The sequence below is a fragment of the Rhinolophus hipposideros genome (assembly GCF_964194185.1).
Source record: "Rhinolophus hipposideros genome assembly, chromosome: 24".
Classification (NCBI taxonomy): domain Eukaryota; kingdom Metazoa; phylum Chordata; class Mammalia; order Chiroptera; family Rhinolophidae; genus Rhinolophus; species Rhinolophus hipposideros.
Window position 1 is genome coordinate 28051365 of NC_138070.1, and position 20703 is coordinate 28072067.

Here is a 20703-nt window from a genome sequence, read left to right on the forward strand (position 1 = left end):
ATAAGTGAAAAATAGGACACATGGAACACCTGGCACATAGTAGGCACCCAAAATCTGGACAATTACTAGTTGCTGGGTACTGGTGTGGTATGACAGTCAGCAGCAGCCTGTGAACTGTAACTCCAGATTTTCCTCTCCTCATCCTCCTCTTTTGCTAGCCCCTCTCCCTTCGGCACAAATACAGCAACCACTCCACGAATGGGTCACTGACGGGCACTTTACAAAGTAGACGCAGCCCCTGCCACCCTGATTCTCACATATAAAAACGAAGGAGAAATGGAGAACCCATACCAAGACAAGGGCAACCAGTAGAAACTCTGAGTAAAAGCACAGGGGAATCACTCTGGCAGCCCAGCTGCAGGCTATGAGGGAGACAACCGAACTTTGCTTTTTTCCACTTGGCCACTCCTGATGGTTCAAACCTTGTTTCTGTTTTTTTCCGAGAGCTTTCACAGACTCTTAGCAGGAGAGGGTGAGGTGGTTGAGAGGTAGCACAGATATTCCTACCAAATAAATATGCTAATGACAGCCTCAGGAGAAGCTGGGGCTGACAGCTGACATATAATGTCCAATTTTCTCTCCTCCTCCAGGAAGCCTTCCATGACTTCCCAAATTCACACTATTAACCTCCACTTATGATTGCTTCAACTGCCACCACAAAATCTATTGCCTAATTATGTGCTTTCCTACCTGAATGTCTGATGTGGATAGGTCGTTTATGAGGCCAAGAGCCCTGTTGTTTTCATCTATGATGAGCATGTTTAAAGTGTTTACTGGATTCACTAACAATTGGTTGCCGAGGAAAGGAAAGAGATGGCCTCCAGAACATGATAAATGATAAGGTAGAATGCCTCTACCTACTGTGGAACATGCTGGACTCCTCACCAGCACTCGCATTGCACACGTTCCCTCTCATACACCTACCCGGGTGAGAAGGAGTTATGAGGGTCCTAAGAGGATGTGGCCTCAGGCCTGACATTTTTTATGTTCCCTCAAGGGCTAAAGGTTTTCTCTCTGACAGTATTTCATCTTTGGGGATTTAAATATCTTAAAAACGTTTGGAGAATGAACACAGCTGTCTCCAAAAGGAGAAAACCCAGGCTGGATTCATGTTAAGGACTTAACACCACTGGTTTTTCTATCTGCACAGATGGACTTGCAGGAAAAGTGTGTACAGATGTGTACATCTCTCTTTCCATCTGAGAGATCCATTTTCTTCTGTGAAATCATCAATGTTCTCAAGATACAGATGGTTTCCCTTTCCAGAGACTTTGGTCCCTGGGTCTGTGGAACTGTGTTTATTTTCATTTTCATGCCACCATTTCTCAGGCAAAGGTTTCAGTTGCCTTCTGAAAGCTTTAAAGAGACTGTTCTGTCAGGCCCATAGTGAGGCAACTAAGAGGCTCTCCAGAGTGCTAAATGGTTCAGGCAGTGCCAGATGCCATGGAGCCAGATGGGGATTCTGGGAGGACCATCTGGGAGGGAACCCACTTTCCCAATGAAGTTCCAGGGAGAGGGAGAGAGGAAAAGAGACAGGAGAGAAGAGAGACACAGAGGGAAAGGAAGGAGGGAGGGAGGAAGGCAGAGAGGGTCTCCGGCCTTCATGAAGTGGAGAGAGCCTCACCTGCAGCCCTTGCTAACGGGTCTTTTCCCCTGCAGACCCCACGCTGTGGACGCAGGAGCACGTGCGGCAGTGGCTGGAGTGGGCGATAAAGGAGTATGGCTTGATGGAGATTGACACAGCCTTTTTCCAGAACATGGATGGCAAGGAACTGTGTAAAATGAACAAAGAGGACTTCCTCCGAGCCACCTCCCTCTACAACACAGAAGTGCTGTTATCACACCTCAATTACCTCAGGGAAAGTAAGTGCCCTCTCTGTTTCTGGGCAGTGAAACCCCCTGTGGTATAGCCCATGTCCCCAGGGCTGGGAGAGAGCTCTGCAAGGCTCATTCCCGACAAACACTAGCTTCCCAGGGAGCCAATCTGGGAAAAGAAATTGGGTCCCCTGCCATCAGTTTATGTTGCGCGTATGATTCAAGAGCTGCAGGTTTGGGCCTGTAAAGTTACCAAGGTCATATGGGCTTCTACAGACCCTGCAAGGGGGCTGACTCAGTCCCATAGTGTCAAGGGAAGTAAAATGAGGAATGGAGAAGTAGTAGGGAGCTGTGGTCTACAGGGGTCTGCCCGAGACTGGTCACACATTTCCCATGAGGACCCTTTCCCAGAAACTGCTTTGCCCTGTAATTGTAAATAGATGGGTGCCCTGGCTGAAATTTTCCTAAGCAATGATTTAGCCTTCCTTCAGTAAAGCTAGATTCATGGATTTAGGATTTAAGGTTTTCAAAATTTACACATTAGCTTCCTCTTATTCCTGGGGTCACCCTGATACCTCCTACCCCACCCTTACGGCTGCTACCTACACACCCTTCTTAGCTAAACAGGGAAAGTAGCAGATGCTACAGGTCTGTTAGTATCTGTTGCAAGCTTTCTCCTGGCACAGTGAAAAGGAGAAGACCTTTGGAAAGGGAGAGTTTATGAAAGAGCATGCACAGGTGTCCAAAGGACTTCTCCAGCATAAGGGTTCTCTAGCACCAAGCTACCAACAATTTTATTTGATATAAAACATACACAGAGCTAGGAACAGAATTCTTTTAGGCCCGCTAATAACCTCGGCCTTAATTCTTCACCAGAAATCCAGGCCAGGTGATATATCAATGACCACAAGTATTGAAGGATGATTCTGTGGCCAGAAAAGATGACACTAAGATTTGGGAGTTAAAGCAACAGGAAAACAGATGTGGACTCATCATACGAGAGAGCTTTCTAATAGCCAAAAATAGGCACGGCCTTGGGATGCAGCGTTTGCTGTCAGAGGCTAAGGCTGCTAGGATTCTTAAAGAAGTTAAGCTTCAGAAGGAAGGAGTTGCATGATTGTAAAGCCCCTTGAAAGCTGAGATCCTTGGGCAATGCCTATGGGCCACTTTTCCTGATCTCCTGGGCTCTGGATTACTTAGTTCTTCATTTGCCCTCCATTATTCAGTGGGTCTTCAACTCGCTATTTGTGTCACTGTCTGTGCGAGGTGGGGACATACACACACTGGCTTTGAAAATTAAAAATTTAAAAAATGCCTTCAGAAGTTTCCACCGGTGCCTCTGGGCTCTTTGGTCACCTCTCCAAGGCGTCTGGTAACCAGTGGGAGAGTGGATGATGCAGTATGTATTAACACCAGAGCAATTACCTCATGTCTGAGTCTTGTTGCAACATGAGGTCAGCCCAAGAAACAACCATTTCCAAAGAGGGGGCAATTTTCCACCCAGTATTTCTGAGCTTTGGAGAATTCGCATTTTCTAACAATCCGTACTTCTCAGCCTTTAAGTATTTATAGAATTTTCTTTTTCAAATAGAATCTTTGAATAGAGTTTTAGAATAATGCTAGACGGGCAGGGTAGGGGTAGAAGTGGGCACGAGAAAGAGAGACCGGCAAAGCAAAAACACTGGCCGAGTCTGCCCTTCTGTTTCTCCTGGTATCACATAGCAGGAAGGTCCAGGCATCACTGGCTCCTTTTCTTCTTTTGTGGGACAAGAGATGAATAGCTGCTGCATGGTCGGCATGCTCAGAACATGGAAAGGGTTTAATAACTTGGGGCTCCATGGCAGATGCCCTTGTTAGAGAAATGTTCACGCACATTCTGACCTGATGCGGGGAAAGCCCATTCATGCCGTGTGATCACCAAGGGCCTGCATTCTGGCAGGTCATAAACAACCCAAGTCCCCACTAGGACTTCCTATCACAGAAGAACCCACGCCACAGAACCTGCAGTAAGACCAACACCTGCTCAAAGGGCCCAGGAATTTGATAAGGTGGTCACTGAAAACCATTAAGGAGGATCTCTGTTGAAGGAGAGCAAATAATCGGGGCAAAGGAGTAAGCAGGTGGTGAAGAAATGGCTATCAGAGAGTGTTGTATTGTGGGGGGGGGGGGCGTACAGGTAGCAGGCAAGGAAAAGTGTGGGTGGCTTCTTTTGTCCTTCTTTCTTTTTAAGAATATTTGTAGACATTAAGGAACATGCCCCAATGAAATTTTTAAAAACGTGAAGTTTCCAGAAAGGAGATTATTAGTGCAGCAAATTTCCAGAGTTGAAAGAAGATGGAACAAAGCACATATAATGATACAATGTTGAAACAGCTAAATAGAAAGTGGCCTGTGCATTGATATAAAAACCACATCTGCCTGCAAAAGCAAACAATTAAAATGCTTATATTAAGGTTCAAACACACTTGCCCCAGCATAGTGTTGTAATAGTCTAGAGGCCTTTTGAGGAACCTAGATTGAAAATGATCCACTATCCTGGAAAACAGTTTGGATTCATGCTTCTTTCTAATTGGTGTCTACCTTCAGGTTCCCTCCTCTGGGACCCTGTGGCGTTGGGTGGTGGGAGGCCTGCTAAACGACTGTAGGAGGTCATATGCCTCGTGGCCGTCTGCTGCCTGGATTGCTGGGAACTCCCTAGTGTAGACCAGAGTGTCTTCAAACTCTTTATTGTTTTTCCAGACCCACTTCCAGCGGATGTTTTGTGCTCAGGCAGGGGGGCCAGTGCTTTGGGGAAAGAGGTCGGGGTAGCTGAGCTGAGGAAGAGGGAAGGGGCGCTAATGCCTTGTGCTTTATCACCTGTCCTTTTGTTGAGGAGCGGTATGGGGTTCAAACATTTCCACTTCTGCAAGAAGTGGAAGGAAAACAGCTGAGCTCCTCCTCCACACAGATGGAGGAAGTACTATCAGGCTAAGGAAAGTCATCAGAGGAGAACTGGAGACCTGAGAACTTAGTTGTATGTCAGAAGGCTCCAGATTCATTGTGATTCTCCAGTGTCTGAACTTTCTGGATTTTAGCAGGAAAAAAAGGAAACCTTATAGGATAAGAAGGTCTGGCATCACATTTACACTTTCACAAAAGGTGCATGAGTACTTATTCTGGTTGTCTGGGGCAGGGGGGAGCTATACTTTCAATACCAAATTTTAAATTAAAAAGTGTATTTTTCCAGGGCAGAGCAATGCCCCAAACCCCTCTATACCCTGTCCGATGGCCTGGTATGTTAGCATTCATCCAGCCTGCCTGGAGGTGCTTGTTCTTCAGACCTTGGCTTTTCAACTATTCCCGACTGAGTGGCTGTACCCTATACTGTTCCTCTGTGACATCGTCCAAACTTGAAATCGGAGCAGGATGGTGAGGGCTGGGCCTGAGGAGGGGGTGCACACAGTACTCAGGATGATTCTGGAGTCTCCTAGGGACCCCAGGGCTCAGGTGTGCGTCTCCCCAGGTGTCATTCACTGTACATGGGCAGGATGCCCCCTTGTGGACACCACATAGACATCTATTTATAACCCCATTTTAAAGCCAAAGCTACTGAGGCCGCATGCTTCAGAAATTTGTCTCAAAGTCATACAACCATTGGAGAGCAGCCTAATATCTAAGACCCAGGCCTCTTAAGTTCCAGGTTGAAACCAGGCTCACAGCCTCACCTGTCAGGCGAGATGACCAAATAGAGTGCCAGCTAACCTGCAGCACAGTTCCCTTTGCTACTTTAGAATTTGCCTCACTCCCCTGGGGCTTCCATGTTAAGAGCCAAGCCACTTTCCCCACAGCATTTTCTGTTTTTATTTGTACCAAGAGATAAATGCTTTCGGAAAACTTTCCTGTGGTCTCCTGGAATGAAGCAGATTAAGCCAAACCTATCACCGCACTAACCCTGTCCTTCTCTCTTCCCGGCGGCACCACACACTCTGAACCTGACTGGCAGCCCTGCAGTATCTCTCTCAGGCACACCCCACTTGGCAGAGGCCATATTTACAGTCCGCGGGCTGCGGGAAATGAGATTTGGGCCGGACCTCAAACAAAGTGAGAGCTGTCCCAACTGGCAGTTCAGACTCAGGGCCACAGGGGGGAGTTTGGGGTTTCTGGGAGCCAAAAAGGTCCTGGGTGGGGCCCACCAGAGGCAGCAGGGAAAAGAGTCTTTTTTCATTGTACAAAAAGTTGGGTTCTATATGTACAACTGGGTCTGGACTGTGAAAAAATACTAAGAAACTGTGTTTTTAAATAGCAGCAGCCCAAGAGAATGAAATATGTTGTGTGACAGGGAGACCACAGAGAAGGTATCTATCTTGATTCCCATTTTTAATTTAAACTAAATGAAAAACACATTTTGCGTCTTGTGGCATTCCCACCAGCAGCCTCAGATGGTCGGGCAAAGGTGATGGGTCCGGGTCATTAAGCTGGTGAAGTATTATCCCTTCCAGGCCCAGGTCTGACCAGGAGAACAAGATCCCAGCGGAACAAAGGGCCAGGTTTCCCTGGACTCACTAGTCAGCTGGGCCTTACCTCCCTCCTCCCTCTGCCCTCCCCACCCGAGCCATTGACACAGCACAGAGAAAGGGGAGAGAGACCCAGATTCGATAGGCTGACTGTCAGGGTGGGAGGTGGGAGAATTCTCTCTGAGGCAGGAGACAAAGGCTTTGGCACTGGGACACTGCTGTCTTCCCTACTCCAGGTGGCTGGGATGAAGAGCAGGTTAGGTGGGGACAATACAAAGCTGAAGAAAGCCCGATTGTTGGGCTCTACCCCACACCTGGAAAGCTTCACTCTGCTCATTTCCATCTTCTTTCAGACCCCAAATACCGTCTCCAGTGATGGATGGACTCAAAAAAATGGAGATTTATTTTGTCCTTATGTTTTCACATTGGGAGGACCATTCCATTCTCTGCAGCAGCCAAATGCTTTTCAGAGCCCCAAATAAATAGAAATACACATATACCTACATACATACACTAATACATAAGCAAAGAAGCAAGTAAACATTTTAATTGAAGTGTAACATACAAAGAAATGCAAAAATCATAAATGCACAACTGGAGGAATTATCACAAAGTGAATCCACTCACTCATATAAGCACCCCTAGGTCAAGGAACAGACTAGAAGCTCCCTTGTGCCCCCTCTCTGTCACCACCCCTTCCTCCCCAAAGGTGACTATTGTGCTGACTTCCAACACCATAGGCGAGTGCTGTCTGTTTCTTAGATTTAGCCTGGAGGCTGCAAGGTCCACTGGACCAGAATGGGACTCTTGCCGCCCGGGCTTTCTGGCTGTGTGATCCTGGGCAAATTACTTGACTTCTCTGAATGTTGATTTCCTCATCTGTGAAAGGGAATCACGTGCTACAGGCTTTACCCGGCTCATGTAAGGATTAAGTGAGAGAATAGATGTAAAGTGTCTGGCACGGTGAGCACTCCACGAGTGTTGGCTCCCTTCCCTCCTCATCTCAGCCCATTTACTCTGAAGAGGTGATATCCGGAAAGTATAGGAGCTCAGGGCACATTAGCCTCGCGCAAAAGGAGCCTCAAAGCAGGAGAAAGCAATCCACAGGCCAGGCTCCAGGGAGGATCTCCTCACCTCAGAACAAGTTACCTTAAGAAAAGAGTGTGCTGTGCCACCCTCTGTAGCCTGAGGAACTAAAGAAGAATCAGTGAAGAGAAGGGAATCTTGGTCCCTTGGGAGGGAGGTCAGATGCCCCTAATCAGCCCCTCCTCGGGGAAGGCAGCCTTTCCTTGTAGGAGTGAAACTTGAACCATGAACAGTCTTCAGGGCAAAATCCTTTTCCTAGGTTACCATGAAATATGTATTTCATGCAAGCTTTGCAGAGGTCAAACAACCCTGGCTTTCTGGGAGTTTCCTGTGGAATTCACGTGTGCCCAAAGAAGAAGTTTCACCACGGGGGAAATTTAATAAATGTGGTTTATCTAAGCTTCGTGCTCTCAGCTAAATCTACACTAATGACTCAGGCAGCGTGCTCCTCCGAGACCATCATTTTTCTTTATTTGTTCTAGCCGTGAGGTTTCAGCCTGAGGGAGAGAACGTCAGGGGCAGAGAGGCAGACATTCTTGGTTACTCCTGAGACTTTTTTCTATTCCCTTGGAACATTTGGTTCCATTTCTTAACCTCCTTCCAGTCATGGAGGATTATTTCTTATTGCAGCAGAACCCGTTCATAACTCTAATTCCAGAGGATAAGACTAATGCTGGGCAAGCTCTTTTATAAAGGGTTTATTGTATGTAATTGTGGTGTCTGTGGGAGAAGTGATATAAAAATAGTAATGATAATAGCTAGCATTTATTGAACACTTATTATGAGCCAAGGTCTTTCGGGGCAATTTATACATATTATTTTATTCAGTCCTTACAATGCCATATTAGGTGAGTGTTATTATCAGCCCACTTTATATATGAGGAGGCCCTGACTTAGAGAGATTAGGTAAATTGATGGAGGTCACAGAGCTAGTAAGTGGTAAGAGGTGGGTCTAATTTTACATTCTCATTTGTGTAACGACTATATTAAGATGAGGTTGTGCCAGCCTCACTTTGCCCATAATGTTTTTGAGAATGGAATAACCAAACACATCTGGTTCTTGGATGTAATGTGCATGTGACTGTCTCATTTCTAAAGTGGTATCTACATAGCCACACTTTGGCATCTCGCGGGCTCAATACCACCACCAACCCCATCCTCTTTTTTGTCTGGAACTATTTCAGAGTTAGAAGTAATAGTCGCCCAAGCCAGAAGTCATAGGTTCTAGGCAGTTGGATGATTTTCATAAAATTCTCTCCCTCACGGTCTGGCTGGGAAGGGCACACATTTTCTTTGAGGCACACAACCAAACGCCCACAGCTGGGTGAGGCAGCAGCTCCATTCCTGCATCCCTTCCACGACTTGAGACTAAAAATAAGAGTGTCTGACAGCCCATTCCCTGTTCCAAGCCCTGGCACCCTAGTCAGTCCACTCATCCACAGGGAGCAGGGAAAAGGATTGTTTTGAAAGACTTTTTTAGCCTCAAACACTATGTCGAGCTTATCGTGTCCTTTGTAAGATCTGACCCTAGCCCTGGTCTTGAAACCTTGAAAGCACTTCAGAGTTTCCCCAGGTGAATCTCAAGGAGAATCGCAAAAATAAAAAAAACTAAAATAAAAATGCCTACACTTCACAAAATAAAAGTCTTGAATTTGTTTGAAACTAAGGAACAAGACTAGTTTTAAGAAAGAAGGGAGACTGTTTTTTAATATGCAACAACAAAAACACCTATCATGTCTTTGAAATTCCTGCACGAGTGCACGATACAGACTAGGTCTGCATTAAAGTTTAATTTTAAAAGATTGTATATCAGCACTCAGGGATGGCAGAAAAGTGTATTGTGTATGCTTCATGTTTAGCTGTGTTCTCTTAGACATAAGCAAAAGGAGGCAAAAGTTACCCCTGGGAGAACTACCATCTCCACCCTCTTCCCAGCCCCTAAGTCCCCTCCCCCACATGAGTATCCAAGCTCCTCCCCTACCTGTGAAAGGACTTGCACATAAACCCCAAGGCTATCATAGCAGGAAGGACTGCACTGTCTTCTCCAGGGCCTGGCAGACTGCAAGCTGCAGGTCGACTCTGGCCCATGCACAAAACAAAACAAAAACAAAGAAGAATGTGCGACAGAAACTATATTTAGCCTGCAAAGCCTGAAATAGTTACTATCTAGTCTTTAAGTTTGCCAGGTCAGCCCCTTCATTTTTATCATGAAGAAATCAAGGTCTAGACATATAAAGTCGCTTACGGGGTGTTAGTGGCAGAACTGGGATAGGCCCTGGTGTTCTGATTCCCTGCCCTGTCTGTGTTCCTGCCATGACATGGTGAGAATCCCGAGAACTTCTGAACCATAAATGGCTGCTGGGGAGAGCTTGTGGGTGTCTGACCCACAAACATTCTGTGCTAACTTACTGTGACCCTAACTCCAGAAAGCTAACCCCAAATGGATTACATTAACGTTTTCTTTCTCTCAGGGAGTCAGCTGTCCCTCATCCCGTCTCCCTGTCTGTTCCCCTCCTACTCCCTTCTCATTACATCTCCTGCTCTTGATCTCAGAAGAAGATTTTGGTTATAACCTGCTTTTGCTTTGCCTTTCAGGTTCACTGTTGGCCTATAATACGACCTCCCACACAGACCAGTCCCCACGACTGAGTGTCAAAGAAGGTGAGCCTGTATTTAGAATTTTCTTCAGTAGCAGGCATGGCAAGTTCCACACTGTTAAGATGGGTCTGGGGGACCTCAGGTCCATGCACCAACTTTCTTGTTCCCCTCAGCTTTTTTCTAACATATGAGACAAGAAGCCAAAGCTTATCCTGCCGGTGCCACTCCTTGCAAAACTATGACAAGGTTTTAAAATAGCTTGCAATAATATAAAGATGTGGCTTAAAGTTGTTACTCTATGAATGAAAATGTGTTGGCTTTAGAATGAAATGGATATTGTTCACTTTCAAAGCTGAAAGTTGGGTCTTCTCGTTGAAGATAATGACATGAAGATTTCAGGGATTCTTACAATGCCAGGTTTTCAAGGTTTTTTTTTGGTTTTATAACAAATTTTAGCAATTCCAAAGTGGTGATTTGGGGATTTGGTATAGTTGGTTTAGTTTGGTTGCAAGAGAAATAAAACAATCTCAGCAAACAATTTTTGCCAGTGAGGATTTTAGCAAACATTACAAGAGCATTTCTCAGCATCTTTATTTATGAAACAACATTTTAAAGATTTATTGCTCTGGATACTGTGTTAGATTCTAGGCATTTAAACAAGTGAATAATAGTTTAAGAGAGAAAAAAATGTGAATAAAAATATCCATGCAAGGCAAAAGAAAAATTCCTCGGAGGATGGAAATTTTGTGTGGGGACTTGAAGAATGAATAGGAGTATAGCAGGCATTCTCTCTGCTTTGCTACTTTTTCTTTAATGCACACCTGCAATAATATAGAATGAAGGCAGAAGTTTTCAGTATTGGTCCCATGTAGAATAGCGCAGCATACTATTTTAAAGGAACGTAGGGCTCTTTTACAGGAAGAAACTTCAAGACCATTTGGTTCAAAATCCTCATGGGTTATGGAGGAAACAGAGACCCAAAGAGCCTGGGTATCTTGGCCAAGGTCACACTTTTGATCACATAGGATTTTGTGTTTCCTGTTAACATTTTATAATCAGATGATGACCAAAAATTTAGTGGAGAAAATATACAACATGATGAATCTGATAGTAAACTTTTATGGTTTTCATTTGCTTCCTTCTCCCCTACCCTACCCCAGGCCAGCCTTATTTATGCTATTGTTTTCCTTTGCAAATCAGATGTATTGAATTTTGCCATGAAAACTGAGTTATATTGATTCATTCTCTAGTCCAAGCCACATTTTACTCGATGACCTATTTAACATCATTTTGCAAATGCCTATAAGAGAGAAAATGTATTATAGTGACAGACGTACTCGATTGGAGGTCAGGGCACTTCGGGCTTACTTTGGGGAAAACACTTCATCCCCTGAACTTTAGTTTCCTGTCAAATGAAGGGGCTGAAATAAATCAGTTTGAGTCAAGCACACACACTTGAGATCTTTGCTTCTAAGGTGATCACCTGGGAGCCATGGGGTGAGGGTTCTGCCTTTTTCAGATCCAGTTTGCTTGGTCTATTTCAATCATGGAACTTCATTTCATTTGCAGATGAGACCCACTTCTTGGAAGGGAGGGAGGGAGGGAGGAAGGAAGGAAGGAAGGAAGGAAGGAAGGAAGGAAGGAAGGAAGGAAGGAAGGGAAGAAGGAAGGGAAGAAGGAAGAGAGGGAAGAAAGGAAGAAGAAAGGGAAAGAGGAAGGGGAAAAGAATGGGAAGGAGGAAGGGAAGGAGGAAGAGAAGGAAGAAGGGAAGTAAAAAGCAAAGGAAGAAAGAATGGAAGGAAGGAAGGAAGGAAGGAAGGAAGGAAGGAAGGAAGGAAGGAAAGAAGGAAGGAAGAGATCCTTGGAATTTCCTCCAGTTCCACAGGCTAAGGCCTGCTGACAATATCGGTATTAACTAATGAGACCCTGGGGCAAAGCCAATGAGAGAATTATTGATACTGGGTTTAAAATACAGATTTTAGTTTAGCAGCTAGTTAGTCTGAGTTGAACTGCATGAATAACCAACTCATTATTCCTCCTCTAGAGGCCTTAGCTTTTAGCCCTCTCCTCTACCTGCCATACTGCATTTCCTTCCTTTGGTCCTTTTGTGAAAACTGAGTGCATTTGTAAGGCCACCGGGCTTATTCAGGCATGGCAGAAGCAGCTCGTTCTAGTAGCTGGGTAGCAACCCCTCTTCTGAAATGAATTAACTGTAGTATCCAGGCAAACACGCTGCCAGGACCTCATTGAGGTGGTGCCGGGCATTTATCTCCCAACATTGGCCCTGGCCTCTAGAGATGATTAAGGCTGAGCTTTGCAGGTGCGTCTTTTGTCCCTTATAACGCTTTCCACTTGAGCTGTCTTGCTGCTCGGTAGCCTCCCCCTTGTGCGGTGGTCTGAATCTGTCTGAACGGCCATCAGCCACAAAACAAAGTACATTAGCAAGACAAAGCTAACCAAGCTTCTTTCTCTCTCCCTCCATTTCACCCTCCTCCCCACCTTGCTCTTTTCTGCTTTTCTCTAATCGCTACCTTTATTTCTTAAAATATTAAATGGAAAAATAAAGAGCACACATCATGCAACCTTAGCTCCGTCTTGTTTAAATAAGACACACACAGAGCCCCAAACAAACCCAGGGTTCATCTAAAGCACCAGAGCGTGTGTGTGTGTGTGTGTGTGTGTGTGTGTGTGTGTGTGTGTTTACATAAGGCAGGTGCTGGCATTGAACACAAAGAAGTTGAAGAGATGATTCTATTAATGCTTCTTCAATGCACTTATCAAATTAGAATGCCTTTTGACTTTAACATGGCATAATCATCCTTCCAGCTTGTCTCTTGAAAATGATTGCACTTTCTAAAGGTTATTTGTGCTCAAGAAGTAAGACTGGTTTTTAAAAATTAATTTATGACAGTCTTTCAGCCCCTTTATATGAAATGTTCTGTGGTCAGATTGGACCCAGCTAGAAGAGTTGCGCTCTCTCTACCTTTAGTTATCAAGGCTAATGCACTTAAATAAAATAGGTTGGAAGCAATTATTGCCCATCTGCAATATCAATCACAACTGTCATCTGTGTAGGATTCTGAAATACCTCAGACACATTCACATTCTGTGTCTCTGCTTTTGAGCCTGACAACATCCCAGGGAAGTAGATATGATTATCTCCATTTCACAGACAGAGAAAGTGAGGCTCAGCGATATTAAGTGGCTCACTGAAGGGCACACAGTGATTCAACAGCAGAGCAAAGACTCAAACCCAGCTTGTAGGATTCAGAATCCCTTGCTTCAGAAGTTCGCCCCGACAAATACAGCCTTACCCTTCTAGCTGATTTTTCATGAAAACAATACCTGACCGAAGTGTAGTTTGGGCAGATTTGAATTTTTTCCCATTATTTTTCTCTGTTTTTGCTATTTTCCCACTATCATCTCCATCTCTGTCTATTCTCTTTTGCCAAAAATGAGTTCATGTGCAGCACCTACTTGGCACTACCCCCTAGTCCTACCTGCACAGAGAATCACCAGAGAGCTTTTAAAAATACTGATGTCCTAGGGCCAATATTGCTTGACCTCACTCAAAGGAGGCAGCTTGAGTAGGCAAGCAGAAAGTGGATTGGTGGTTCCCAGGCTCTGGGGGTAGGAGAAATGGGGAGTTATTATTTAATGGGGACAGTTTCAATTTGCAAAGGTGAAAAGTTCTGCTGGCGATGGTTACACAATGTGAATGTACTTAATTCCACTGAAACACACACTGAAAAATGGTAAATTCTATGTATGTTTCACCACAATAAAAATGCACAAAACAAAACAAAACAAAAAAACATTTGAAAACACTGATGTTCAGATCCCAAACATGACAGTGAATTCAGAATCTCTCGGAGGGACATGTGGGCACTGGAAATGTTTTTTAAAGTTCTCCAGGTTACTCGGATAATCTGCAGCCAAAATTGAGAAGCCCTGCCATAAAGTGCAGACACAAACTAAAAGAAGGAAAACAATATCCATCTCAGAGCCACTCGAGGTTTTGCTGGAGAGACAGTAGGCACTTGATCTTGACCTTTCCTGGCCTGAAATCAACCTTGAAAAGGAGGAGCAGGACCTATTGGTATTCTAACGAAGCTGGAGGTTGAGTGAAGGGACAACCTCCTGATCACTATTCATCCTTTTTCATCATTGTCGTTGATGGTGGTGTAATTGTCAGTGATTTGACAACTTTACACTGGTGTTATCCGTTCACATCTCAGAAATTCCTTTCGTTTATGTCCTCATTATATGTATCTGGAAAGTAGATGCGTGGTGACTTGCATTTACAGGGAGGACACTGGGGTTCTAGAAGTTAAGTGGCCTTTCCAAGTGCATACATGCCCTGGAGCCAGGACCACTGACTCTCCAAATATTCTCTCTGCCTTCCACACTGGGATGCAAGTGCCTTCTGCTCTGGGCACAGACCAGAGCTCCACCTTGCTTTCAGGGTAAACCCTTCCCTAGGGCCCTCCCCATTCCCTCAGCTGGACATCCAACTTGCAAGAATCAGCAGATCTTTCTTCCAGAGCTACTTTGCATGCCTAAACCCTCATTTCCTCAGGTCCTCATGCTGGATCTGTTTAAATACCTCTGACTCTCCAAAAGTCAGAGGATATTGAGCTCCTTGTTTATTAACTCCTGGAACTCATAAATCCGCCATGGCCCATGTAGCCCCGAGCTTCCAGCCCCAGCCTGGGAAGCCGTTCAGGACCCGCTGCTGAATGCAAAACCACTTCTCCACTGCAGGTAGATTGCCTGCCTGCAGAATGGCCATCTCCAGCAGTTGTCTTGGCTAATGGATAAAAGGTCTGTCTGCTTACATGTTAAGTATGGGAAAGAGAGCGGGCGGGAGAAATTCCTTTCTGCGTCCTTTATAGTGAAATGCCTCACAGGCACTGAAGATCGTGCTAACGAGAGCCCTGCTTCTGTCAAGGAGGTTTCCAGATGGCAAGGGCCTGTGCACGTAGCAACAACCCTTTGCCGCCCTTTACTGCTGGCCAAGCTTTGGCAGGCCCATTATCTCATTTGCGCCTCACACCATTACCATGAGATGGCAGGGCTGGTATTATTATTATCCCCCTCTGTAGATAAAGCAAACAAGATGACAGGGTTCATTTGAGGTTCTTGGAGCAGAGCAGAGCTCAAGTGTAGGTCTCTGGTGTTCTTTCCTCCCTCCACACTGCTGCTCACATCATTAGCTCAGCATACTCAATTCAAGCATCTGACAGCTTCTTAAATAGCCTTTAATTAATGCTCTCAATTCACCTGAGGCAGGTATTGAGCTCATATTTCAGCATTATAGCATATTGCATATAGTCCTCAGGCTCTGGACACAAACCTACTGTGTGACTTGGACAAGTCACTTGATCTTTTCTGCTTCAGTTCACGTATAAAATAAGGATGATTTTAGTGCCCCTTCAGGGATAATATAGTACCCACAAATAACTTAGCATGGTGTCTGACACACCAATAAGTGCTCAATACAAGTTAGCTCCATGAATTATAACAGTAATTACATTATTATCGTTGCAAAATAATTAGAATATTTTTGAGGATTTACAATATGGATTTACACAATGGTTATGAGTGATACCATGCCATATAATATGGCATGGTGATATCATAGACGAAACAGCCAAGTTGCTTCAAATCTTATTAGGGAGAGACACATGTGGAACTATTAAGGAATAATCTGAAACTGCAGGTCATCAAATAGAAAAATGCATACAAGAAGTTCTCTGAGATTAATGAAGAGATGAAAAATCCTTAAATGCTAAAGGTGAACATGCACTCCAAACTTTTCATGTGACAAAGGAGACATGAGGCCAGAGAAAATGTGGGTCCAGCCAAGGCCACATGGGGAGTGAACAGCAAATCACTCAGTACCTGATTCAGGAATGGACCTAAAGTCTGTGATTTGTGCCCTCCTCCAGCCCATTCATTCATCTCTTCATTTATTAAGAACCTACTGTGCCTGGGACACTAGGCTGAGCCAAGGAAATATGGTACACAACCAGCACCTACTCACACAGAGCTTATAGTCAGAGATACAGAGAGATCAGTAAGTAATCAATATTGTATATTGGAGTCTGGGTGATGTATCACCAAATCTGGCCGTCTCATCCTGCATTTACATCGTCTATGGGGTGTCCTTTCTGATTTAATTTTAGAGACCAATGGGAGGCCTCTAGAAAATTGCAGCACGGTAGTGCTAGACATGGATAGTGAAAGAAAGGGAGAATGGTAGACACCAAAGACACCAGCCAGTGTGCCAGTGTGCCTGGGTCTGTTGTGTGTGGGGTGTGTGTGGGGGGGTGCTGCGGCGCTGGGGTCTGTAAGTCTTCAGGTTGGGTTTGGGGGAAGGGACCCAGCTGAGTTCCTGGGAGTGTGTATGAGCATGACACACTTGGGGAGGCACCAAGACCTCAGTGTAACGTGAGTGTGAAGAAGGGAGCCTCGGGTGGGACTCTCGGGGGCTTACACGAAGCTGAAAGACCCAGTACAGTTGCATGTCTCACTGTGAGACAGGAAGCTCAGCAGAGGAGCCAGGGATTTTGCTTCAAAATAACCAGGGCTGAGGAGGGGAATGGGTGGGAGTCAAGCTAAAAATAAGATTGGCCATGAGTTCATGCTTGTTGAAGCGGGATGAAGGGCCCTGTGGGGTCCAGTAGACTTTCTCTCTGCTTTTCTCTATCTTTGAAATTTTCTATAATTTAAAAGATGCCCCAAGATGTTTAGTTTTGATGGGGGAAAATGTAGATGAGTACAGAATATTTATTGCTACAGCTATGCACCCTATGTGAAAGAGGGCCATGTGTGGGAGGGTGAGATTGGGGCAGCCTCCTGACGGGTAGGGGGGTAAGGGAGTGTTCAGCGTGGGCGAGGGCTATGTGCTGTTGCCCTGGCTGGGGCGGCATGTGGGGGGTGGTCGGAACACGTGTGCCCGTAGGAAAAGGCCTGTAATACTGTGAGGTAATCTCCTGTTATTTTTAGGGAATAAATAACATCTCTTATGCAGCAGGTTATGTGGCTCCACAGGCTCTGTCTATGTCAACTAACATGCACTTAAATTTGAGGGTATTGAGGCCTCACAGGAGGGCCTGTTAAGAACTTTGTCATTATATGTTTTTCCTTTATGATGAAATACCTCTAATCCAGTTTTAGCAAAAGTAGGGATGATTGCTGAATGTGTGTGTGCTGTTTCTGCAGTCCAAAGGCAAGATTTATGATTATAGAATAGACAGTAGCTTGCTCTCTTGTTGTTTTTTTTTTTTAATTGTTTTCCTTTGAAATTCCAGAGTTAATGTTTTGTCTGCTTTCAATCTGACCTGCTTTGGAGAGCAGTGTGTGTGTGTGTGTGTGTGTGTGTGTGTGTGTGTGTTACCAGAGAGAGACTGCGAGAGAGACAGAGAGTGAGAGAGAGAGGGAGAGACAGAGAGAGAGAGAGAGAGAGAGAGAGAGAGAGAGAGAGAGAGAGAGAGAGAGAGAGAGCTGGAAACAAAGAATCGTTGTCTCTAAGCTGTAGCAGGCAGGAAACCCCAACCCCCAGGGAATTCAGCCAGCCAGCCCTGTCCCGGAGTCAGACTCCAGCTCTCTGAATTCAATTTGACAGCTTGTCTGGGACACTTTCTAAGTAACCATTATCCTTCCTTTCTCTAAGTAAAAGAACTGTTATTTTTTTCCGTGGGTGTGCTATGTGCGCTGTTATCGCACATGTGTGGGTTACACAGTGACTAGGACACGCTTTCTCTAAATTATTGGAAACACTTAGCCTGTTTCCTAAGACAAGTGTAAACTTGTTCCAGGATAATGAGGCAAACGACTTTGGACAATTATTGTACCATGCCCTTGTTTGAAGCAGGTATAGAGGAATTTGGGGCACTTTTTTCCTTTCGTTGCAGTTGAAGCATGAATTCCCATATTTGAAGGAGCTCTTCCATCTCAGGAATAATTCAAATTGTGTACATTTTATTCCTTTGAGGATTTTAAAAAATATATGCAAAGATATCTCCTAATGATCATTCCCGTCACTTTCTGTGTTTGGTTGATTATTTTAAAGAAATATGCCATCCTGCATCTTGCTGCAAGACGGAATTCAGAGGGATATGCCTGTCAGCCATGAGGCCCCCCCGGGGTTGTGTGGGGCTGACAGGCACAACCAGGGTGACCACCTAGAACTCAGGGCGGGCACTTCTTTGTCCTGTCTCCTCCAGTTACTCAGACCAGTTGACTTTGCAACCAGCGTGTGAGGGACTGTGAGGCAAAATCAGCCTTTCTGGTGTGTGTACTTGAAGGCTGCCCAGATGGGTCTACGTAGGATCTGTAGAGACACAAGTCCCAGAATATCTAGTTCACGTTGGGGTTCAGAGATGTAACACCTCTGCCCAATAGGACAGTTTTGCCTATTTAAGATCTGACCGGGAAAAAAAAAAAAAGAAAAAAAAAGATCTGACCGAAAAATTTGTCCTTCAAATGTGGATTGATTCCTGGAATTTGTTTTCAAAGAGAATATTGAATGTTTCCCCATTTTCTCCTTGCCAGGCATACCCTTTCTCCCCTATCTCATCCCCCCTATCCCATCCATATCCTAGGAAGTCATACTCCTCGTTTAAGGCCCAGGTCAGGTGACCTCGCCTCAACAGGGTCTCATCCGCCTCTTCCCCTCGGGATTTTCTTGGACTTACTCTTTTCCCACTTTAGTATTCGATAGATTCTATCATAACAGTCTTTTGTCTTGCAACACCTGAAGTATATTGGAGGTAGGAATTTAGACAAGGTCATTCGATTGATGGATGAAAACTATAGGTAAAATGCCTTGAACTACTCCCCAAGAGTTTTCTAACTCTTCGTCATATTTCTAAATATGGGAATAATATTTTGGTTTTGTCTACTGCAGATATGGGCATGGTAGTTGCCCTTCCTCTCTACCTTGCCTTAAATTTCTTCTTCATTTGACCCCAAGGTGATTCCTCCAAAGCTGTGATCAGCCCCACCCATGAATCGAGGGAAGAGCTTGCCAAGAGCAGATTTCAATCATAAGATGGTATCCACTTCATCCTTTTGGCACTCCCCCTTCCTTTTAAAAATAAGTTTAAACTCCCATTGGAGACCCTTCAGATCTGGGTCCTCTTGCTAAGTGTGCCAATGCAAAAAGAAACCAAGGCCAGAACAAGGCCAAGGGAAAGTGATATTGCAGGGTAAATTGAACTTCTGCGAAGTTTAACTTTCTTTTCCTTACCTTTCTTCTCACTCTCCCCCATAACAATAACTGCTAACATTTATTAAATGCTTACTGTGTGCTAAGAACTTTTCTATTCACTTCACACTTATACTTCATAACAAGCTTATTTAGTTGGTATTATTATTATTTCCATTTCACATGAGAAAATTGGAGCACAGATAGGTTAAGTCCAAATCATAAAGCTAATATGAAGCAGAACAGACTCCATTACTGCAACCCCCCTCTTCACCCCAGCAGTGACAAGGCTCCACAATTGCCTCTTCCTATTCCTTCCACCACATTATGGAAAGGTCCATTTCTTCCACAAAGCTGATCTCATCTAGTTGTTAGGATGATAGGATTAATAGATTTCTGCTATGGTCCAAAAAAAAAAAAAAAGAAAAGAAAAACCAAGAATCTGACAATGTACTCAGTTCTTGCATTTCAGGAAGCATTTTAGGTGATTTCACAGAGGTTCTTGTCACTACTATGCTTTATAATTTACATAATATTATTCATCCTTTTGCGTTTAATATTACATTTAAACGAATTTTTAAAAGATTTAGAAAAGGAGCTGATATATTGAGTAACACTCTATCAATAAGAATTGCAATAAACTTAATTTATAAAATGGGGGGTGGTGCTCGCTTCGGCAGCACATATACTAAAATGGGGGGTGGATATTAGTCCAATAAATCTAGTTGTGAAATCTCCCTCAAATTATAACAGGTAAGCAGTCCCTTGGCTCTATAAGCTTCACTGACCCATGGTTCTCAAGGAGAAAGAAAGGTGTCAGAATCACCTTGGGACCATTTTAAAAATATACGTCAGGATGTTCCAGCCACGCCAGTCCACTCCCCCTTCAATTCCTATGTGCCCCTGGTAGGTGAAGGAGCCAAGGAGGAAGTTGGAGCTGAGCATTTTTGTTCTCAGAATAAGCTCCTTCCATTGCTGCTAAACTCTTCTCCCCCAACACACCCCCACGATTGAGAGCCAATGTTCCATTTCAATAATTAATGGAGAAGAAATATGCCTTCATTACTCTGCATTGGCACCCTTTCTGCCACCAGTGTTGGCCTTTGCTTGTCCCTGTGCCAGAAGGCACCCAGGCCCCTGGTCCTATTACTGGCTGCTTAGAAGTTCCTACGTTGGCCTTCCTGCCTTCCCTGGGCCTGTCTTTTGTCTTTGTTTATTAAAGCTGCTCTTAGATGCTTCCTGGAGAAATTAGGAACCTGATAGGCACCAACTTGTTCTACAGCAATAATGGTGACAATGAATGCACGATCCCTGCTGCATTTTAATAAGGGAAAATGGTTTTAAGTAAACTTCAGATGGGAAGGGGGAAAGGTGCAAGGCTGTGGGAAAGGTATTTGGAAGCAACTTGACCTCTAGAGGACCTTTCCAATCTGAAGCAGCCAGACAACTGCTTCCCACCACTGCCAGGGAGGGTCCTCCCTTGGCCGTGAGTGCTCG

The 20703-nt window shown here is 44.6% G+C and overlaps 1 protein-coding gene across 5 annotated transcripts in view; it reads left to right on the forward strand.

The window, feature by feature from the left end:
• FLI1 (Fli-1 proto-oncogene, ETS transcription factor) overlaps window positions 1-20703 on the forward strand; it is a 121424-nt gene that overhangs the window by 81770 nt on the left and 18951 nt on the right. For all 5 annotated transcript variants that reach the window (XM_081036526.1, XM_081036528.1, XM_081036530.1 and 2 more), the window contains 2 exons: window positions 1660-1863; window positions 9990-10055. In XM_081036526.1, the coding sequence (XP_080892652.1) occupies window positions 1660-1863; window positions 9990-10055 (270 nt within the window). The remainder of the gene's footprint in view (window positions 1-1659; window positions 1864-9989; window positions 10056-20703) is intronic.